We start from the raw sequence: 7512 nt of genomic DNA on the forward strand, positions 1-7512 counted from the left end.
ATTGGGATGCCCTATCGAGGCTGATGAGATACCTTAAGGGTACTCAAGGTTATGCTCTATGTTATACTGGACATCATTTAACTTTGGAAGGATATTCTTATGCATCTTGGTGCTCAGATTTGGGAGACAGCAGATCCACCAGTGGTTATGTATTTACACTAGGAGGAGCAGTTGTAGCATGAAAATCCAAGAGACAGACTAGTATTGCTCTGTCATCTATGGAATCAAAATTTTATGCTCTAGCTTCTGCGGGAGATGAAGCAGAGTGGATAAAGGAACTGATCATGGATATTCTAATGAGGAGTTTTAAGTTAAACTCTATATCTATATTCTGTGATAATCAAGCAACAAAGACGATTGCGAATGACTCACTCTTTAATGGTAAGAGGAGACACATCAGGCTGAAATATGCCATGCTGAATTATAGAACAGAACAAGGGATTATCACTTTGATTGATGTGAGATCGAAGGATAATACAGCAGATGCCCTTACAAAGGGATTGAACAAAGATTGAACATTCAAAACTACGGGGGAGATGGGGTTAATGACCATTTAGGCAGGTCTTAATCTAACCCAGTATTATTTTGAATTATTCGAATCTCATGTAGCCTTGGTAAGCATTCGAGACAGTTTACATATTTCAAATAATTTAGTTAGGTTACTAAGTATGGGGGTTTGTGAAATCATTCCAAACTTGATGGTGTAGCAAACTTTCATGTGAAGTCTCCTTACTTTGTTATTTCAGAAAGGAATATGAAAAATGTCTGATATGTTTCAATGATATTGTGCTAGTCTTTATGTTATACCTGCACCTCGGGAGTATAATTAATTATTAATTCTTCCCCGTGACGTGTAGTTATCACTGCCACGTATGCCGGTGAGTTATTCTCACTGGTGGTCAAACCCAACTATAAAATTATTGATCATAGTATGAGTTTGCCTGTGGAAACTAGTCGAGATCACGGAGGTTGCACCTTGACATGTCAGGGGTAAGTAGTTGACCAAATTTGTTGTGTGCTTACTGCCCTCTCAAAGCCCTCGAAGTGTGGTCCAAAGGCCCTGACCTCTTATGGTGGGAACCACCTTCCTACTTGCATCGGAGGCAAGGTTACTGGCTGCCTCCGACCTTGCATCCAATGCTGCTGACAAGGACCTTTGTGGGTGAGACCCTATGGCTAAGGTACTATTGGTGTCCTGCCATGTTTGATCCTACCCAAATAGACCCTAGGTTACACTTATGAGGCCTTATCCAAATAGGCAAATAAAGGTGATTTTCTATATGAGAGAGATGGGTAGTACTATTCCTTATTCTCTTTTTCTTTCCTAACCTAATGGTGAAAGGAGAGGAGAGCTTTGAAGAGAGGAGGCAACAAGGAGGAGAAGAAGGAGAAGGAGGGGAAGAAGAAGAAGGAAACGGCTGCTGGGTTTGGAGCTTTAAAGAGGGCACATCTTGTGTATCTCGACTGTAAGCCAAGTGCCCCTTTTCCCCCTTTTTCTCTCTTTCCCCCTTGCTCGTTTGAGCTTGGGTGGTTCTTTGGTTGCAGCCCCAAGATGGGGATTTCTTTTTGGAAACCCAAAGGATTAGCTCGAGCCATGTGTAAGGGTAATTTCACCATTTAAGTGGAAAATGGAGAAGTGGGGAATATGGGTTTCACAGGTGAGGGTAATTTTGCCATTGAAAAAGAGTTACCAGATACTTAACTGCAGAGACTAACGAGTGGACTAAATTGAAATAAATTCATAAAAATAGGGAGGTGTCTGTGACATTTTGACCAAGTATGGTAAGTTTCTGAGATATTGGATAATTTTAGGGGGTGTTCATGAAATTTTCCCAAAAAAAAACAAAACCAGTAAAAAAACACAACATAGAAGGATTGAACTAAGTGGGTCCTGCGTCTGAGTGTGGAATTTATCATAAACCCTGAGAAAAGGATTTCACTGAGGATTGGAGACATCAATATGTTAAGCATTAAGATAAAAGAGAGAAAGAGAATTTGTTCTTGAGGGGAAGAAGTCAAATTAAGAATCAAACTGTGAATTTGTTCTTGAGGGGGGACGGAACAGGATTGTCTCTAGGGAGGCATGCACCCAAGATGCCGCCGGAACACCATATATAACGTCTAAATTAAGAATGAAACGTTCAATCCCATCGAAAATCTTTTACCTTGATCAATACGTATCAAGTAGTGGCGATCAGAACCGCATTGTCACAGGCTACTAATTTAGGATTCACACATCTTCTAGTCGATTTTAATTGTAAAGAGATCATTTATTTGCTTCATAGCGTTAGTGGTTCCCACCATTAGGGCCGCCGGCAATAACCAATGACATTAGGCTTCAATTTGCTTCTCTTGCATCAATTTCGTTCTCTTGTATTCCACTGGCTCTGAATGGTATTGCAAATGCCTTGGCAAGGAAGATCCTATCTATCATGTGTTTGACAAATTGGCCAAATTTTATTCATTGGCTTAAGAGACTATGTGTGTCTAAAGCTAATGGTTACACACATGGTTATCAATTTTAGTAAATCTATTTTTCACTAAAAAAAAAAAAAAAAGGGTATCCAAAGTAGTAGTGCATATAGTGCTAATATATATAGATATATTTTATCAATGTCTAATAATGGAAAGGGGCATTGTTCTCTATACCGCAACGCAGCCTGCGTCTAGGCACATGGGGGTGGGCACAATGACCACCTTGCCCCCTGCACAGTTTGCCCATGTGCCTGGGCATAGGCTGCATTGCGGCACAAAGAACATTCTCCCTAATAAAAATAAAAAAAAGATTCTAATATCATTACCAAGACAGGGTAAGCATTTAAAAAAAATAATAATTAATTTTTGCTGTTACACTTATTTATGCTCTAAGGGTTGCTGAGGCAGCCAGGAAAATGAAATAATTCATTTCCCCTACTATAGAATTTATGGGCGGTCAGAATCTGCCACCAAAGGTGCAACTTCTGTGGACCACTTATTCATCAAGCCAAGTGCAATGCTTGTGAATTTCTTTCCTGTCACCGCCAGATTATATGCATCCAACGTCAGAGGGCCATTAGGTAGGTTGCCCAACAGGTTTGCACACTTTTCCTCGTTTGTAAATGCGGTGCTCAACCACGTCTTCATTTCTTTAATCTGCAACTCCAAAGACTCCTTGGAGAATCCCTTCAGGTTGTCCATTTCCGACTGCGAGCGTTGCGTGTCAAGAATGGCCACATCGAAGCTGCTCGCGCAGATCCTTAGAACCACTGCCATTCGTGATTTGGATGGGATTTGGTGAACCTTAATGTAATCGTTAGCGTTACGAGTAGTATTGAAGCTGTATTGAACGGCAACGCGAGTGAGCTTTGAAATGCTTCCTTCCACCTCACTGGTGTGGGCAGTAAGGGTTTCGTAGCAGAGATCAGGGTACAAAGTTGCGTTGCATTTGTCACGGATAAAACTACTGTCTCTGTGATTTTTCGCTGCCGCCGAGATCGCCGGTAGAACAAAAAGGAATACTACGGAGGCTATGGAGATTGTAATTGCTGTGCCGGCCATTTTCAGGGACTCTTGAGGTAGGTTGGGGAAGCTTTGGAGATTTCCCTGAATCTGAAGCTGATCAGATGGGTTTGTTTGGACATATGAGAGGGATTTATTTATATAATTTTTTTTTTTAATTTGGAGGGAAAATATAGGGACACCCCCTCAATAATGGCCTGTTTTCACGTACAACCCCTAATCTTTAAAACCTTTTTTGAGTCGGTAAACTCCCAGTTGTTATCTAATTAACAGAAAACAAAAAGTTACTTATTCAAGAGGTAGTATAGGTTTGCAAAACATGATCCAGATCTGACGGCTGGATCTCAAGTTATGGGGCATTCCTATTCTAAATAGGAAATTAAGGAACAACTCAAAAAATTCGGAATCGATGCAGGCCTTCAGGGTTTAGAATAACAATCAATTAACAGTCTATCTTGATGATTGAACAGAACACTAAAATTAAGTTCAGTATACATTGGACAATAACACATTGTAAGTTTTCTATTTTTATAAGAACGATATATAGACGGGAGGGATATTTTTGTTTTTGTTTTTTTGGAAAGAGCAGATTCATTCATCATCAAAAAAGGAAACAACAAGATAAGGAAAATCCCTTAGCAGAACAGAGTTAAGGCAGGGGTCATTGCAGGGGAAGTCAATTACAATAGAAGAAGAAAGGGTCCTGCATGAGGAGAGGGAGTTGATAACTGCTCAACTGACTACCTCCTTTTCTTAGTATTATTCCCTTCTTCTTTCTCCATTTGTCGCTGGTTCTCATCTTCCTTTGCTTTATTCTCTGTTGTGCATCGAATCACAGCTGTTTGAGCTTGATATCAAACCTTCTTTATTATTTAGAGATTTGAGTAAAGCTTTCACAGCTCTCTTTTTTTTTTTTATTTATTATTTTTTTATAAAAAGGCTTTCATAACTCCTGTAAGGAACCTGACAGAGAAAAGGGGTTTCTATATACCCAGAGCATGCAAGGGTTGCAGTTTATAACCATCCAACATGACCAGCATAAGCTTGAATTTTATCAGCAAAAGTTATTAGATTCACGGAGAAATAAAACAACATATAAGTTATCATACTTGCATATCCATCATTTGACTCTCCAATAATTATTTTAATAATTACATATTCAATTTGACCTATGGACAAATATGCAAGGATATGTTTCATGTTATGGTCCAATTTGATATCACCTTTCAATTCGACATATTTGGTTAAATATTTAGCGACCTATGTTCTTTTCATTACGGAATATTCCGAACAAGTTCTTAGGTGACAAGCATAAAGTTTATCTTATTGATGATATTGATATTGATGATAGTGACGATATTGATGATGATCTTTATTTTTTCATTGATGAAATCAATATTGGTTTCAAGAGGAAATAGGGATTTCAAAGTTTCTATTTCGTCAATAATGAGCTATACATATATACATGGTGTACATAATATATTTGTTATTTCTTGCAATATGTATTTCATAAAATTATATATTGATTTATTCCAAATTAGCTGCACATAACATTCATGTGCTCAGATCCAATGGTTCAACAGATAACCCTCAAAAAGATTATTATATGGGGGGACAGACCAGCAAACCCCAAGCCATCATTAGAACACCATAATGTCTAAATTAAGAATGAAGGTCGTGCTTGGCGTGTTGGTCAAGTGCTCACTTGTTGAACGCTTGGTTATGGCTTCAAGTCCTGGAAACAACCTCTCTGGAAACAAGGGTAAGACTGCGTAGATTTGAGCTTCTGCAGACCTTGCTATACGCGAGAGCCTTGTACACTAGGTACGACCTTTAATGTCTAAATTACAAATGAAACGTATGTGGCCATTGAAAATCTTTTACCTTGATTTTTTTTTGCTAAGATATCAGGACTATTTTTCTTCAACAGAGACCAAAGAGCGTCCTGGCTGCGGTCTTCTTGAAGCCTCTAATATTCCAAAAGAGAATCTTCATAGAATAATGGTAGATTTTTTAAGCCAAGCAATCAGACAGCTTGAGGCTGGTCTGATCTCCACTTTGATTTTTTTTTTTCCGTTGTTGTATGACTAGAGCTTGCATCCCATCCTTCTCTGCCACTAGAGCTGCTTGATCAATGGCAAAGTCAATGGCAGATATATCCACTCATGCACTATCGTTGTACCAGCCCGAAGGGTTGTAGGAGCTATTGGGTCCACTGTGTAAGGGTATTTATATAATATCCTTTCATATGTTCTAATATAATCCTACTTGTATTAATACTCAGGCTGTGAGGGACAATCTAGTAATTAGCCCATCTGACCTAAACCCTAGTTTTCTTATAAATACTAGCTGGAGGCAGCAGTTTGGGTATTCCAAACTAGATACTCAGGGTGTAATGCTTTAAGCAACCTTGTGCTTAAACCCTAACTCTAACAATCTTAAAGCATTAGGTATTTTCTCTGGATCGATTTTGGAGATCAATTTTGCAATTCTGATTTTATTGGCGTTTATCATTCACGGCAAGGTGACCTATGCGATTGGCTTTGGATTTCTGGTTCTACAATTCTAGTTTTGATCTATTTTGACGTAGGTATATCATTCACGAAGCTTTCGTGTCAGGTGTTAATTGCAAAGTGAAAACCGCGGTTGATTCCTTGAATCGAAATTACGTTTGCACCTTTCAAACTTTGGTTATCATGCTTCTGTGTCTGTGAAAGAGAACATCCAAATTTTGTTTATTCGTAAGCAAGCCCTTTTGTCTTTTGTGTCAGAGATATTCGTTTGACAAATGACTCTTGATTGCAAAGAAGACCAAAGTGAGAGAAAGCAATTTATTAGCTTTTGTCAGGCTGATTTGATAGATTAAAAAAAAAAAAAAAAACTATTAACTTGTCAGAGAAGGACGTTTGCTTTTGGATTCTTTGCTTTTGATTCAATTTCAAAAGCCGAAGTGGTTTCCAGAAAGCTTTCTTCAAAGAGCATCGATTGGTTTTTTTTTTATATTTTTTTATTTGAGAAAAGGATAAAAGCAGCTTTTGGTAGAAATTTATTTTTGGGTTCGGCCATTAGCTGGGAGCAGCCAACATCTGCGCTAGCAGCCTGCATTAATGTGTACGTTACAAGTGTTGACACCACTGCACCGTCGCTATCTTTCCTCCGTTGTCTGAATTCAAGGTTCTCCATCTCAGGTGTGATTGTTCCTTAAAGTATTTATTTTTATTTAAATTTTTTACTTGGACATACAAACAAATCACTTAACAATGGAGAAACATGCTGTTCCAATTGAGATGATCAAATTGGAAACCTTTAGTGGCTCTGAGTTCAGTTCTTGGAAAAGGAGGACTCAGTTTGGACTGAAGTACCTCAATATTTTTTACACTGTAGTAAATACTTTTTTTGATTGTACGGACCTAGCTGAAGCCCAATGGATAAGTGATGAGAATTTTTGCAAAGACTACTTATTGAACTGCCTATCAGATAGGTTGGCAGAGACCTATAGTAAATATGAGTCTGCAAAAGAGATTTGGGAAAACCTAGAAGCCCAATTCAAAAAGGAGGAGGACCTATCAAAAACTCACTTGGTTGACAAATTTATGGACTTCAAGTTTCAGGAAGATAAGGAGATACTTCCACAAGTAACAGACTTTGAGAATTTGAGAACAAAATTGAACCAAGAAAACATCCCTGTTGTTGATGCATTCTTAGTGGGTGCAATTATCTTTAAGTTACCCTCTACCTGACATTTCTTTAAAACTGAGATGCATAGAAAGAAAACACAAGTGGGGCTGGATGATCTCAAACGGTTCATTAGAATCGAAGATGAGAACAGAGCCAGGAATAACTTGGAGATGGTGAAACAACAATATGCATCTGTCAATTTGGTTTTACAACCCAAGAAATATCCTAGGTAGTCCAAACCACCTAAGAAAGAACCCCAACTATTGAAGGCCAAAAAGACTAATTTTAAAAAGAGGGGCAAGTGCCGCAACTGTGGAAAGTGGGGTCACTATGCAT

General features: G+C 38.5%; 1 protein-coding gene across 1 annotated transcript; it reads right to left on the bottom strand.

Moving 5' to 3' along the window:
• Positions 1-2922: 2922 nt before the first annotated feature.
• LOC122639079 lies at positions 2923-3252 on the bottom strand. Its single transcript, XM_043831915.1, has one exon. It carries the CDS (start codon positions 3250-3252, stop codon positions 2923-2925), a length of 330 nt encoding a protein of 109 aa, XP_043687850.1.
• Between the last annotated feature and the right edge of the window lie 4260 nt (positions 3253-7512).

The sequence above is a fragment of the Telopea speciosissima genome, chromosome 9, assembly GCF_018873765.1.
Source record: "Telopea speciosissima isolate NSW1024214 ecotype Mountain lineage chromosome 9, Tspe_v1, whole genome shotgun sequence".
NCBI lineage: Eukaryota > Viridiplantae > Streptophyta > Magnoliopsida > Proteales > Proteaceae > Telopea > Telopea speciosissima.

Excerpts from the sequence above, each read along its gene's own strand:
- LOC122639079 (XM_043831915.1), bottom strand. The coding sequence starts at position 3,252 with ATGGCAGTGGTTCTAAGGATCTGCGCGAGCAGCTTCGATGTGGCCATT.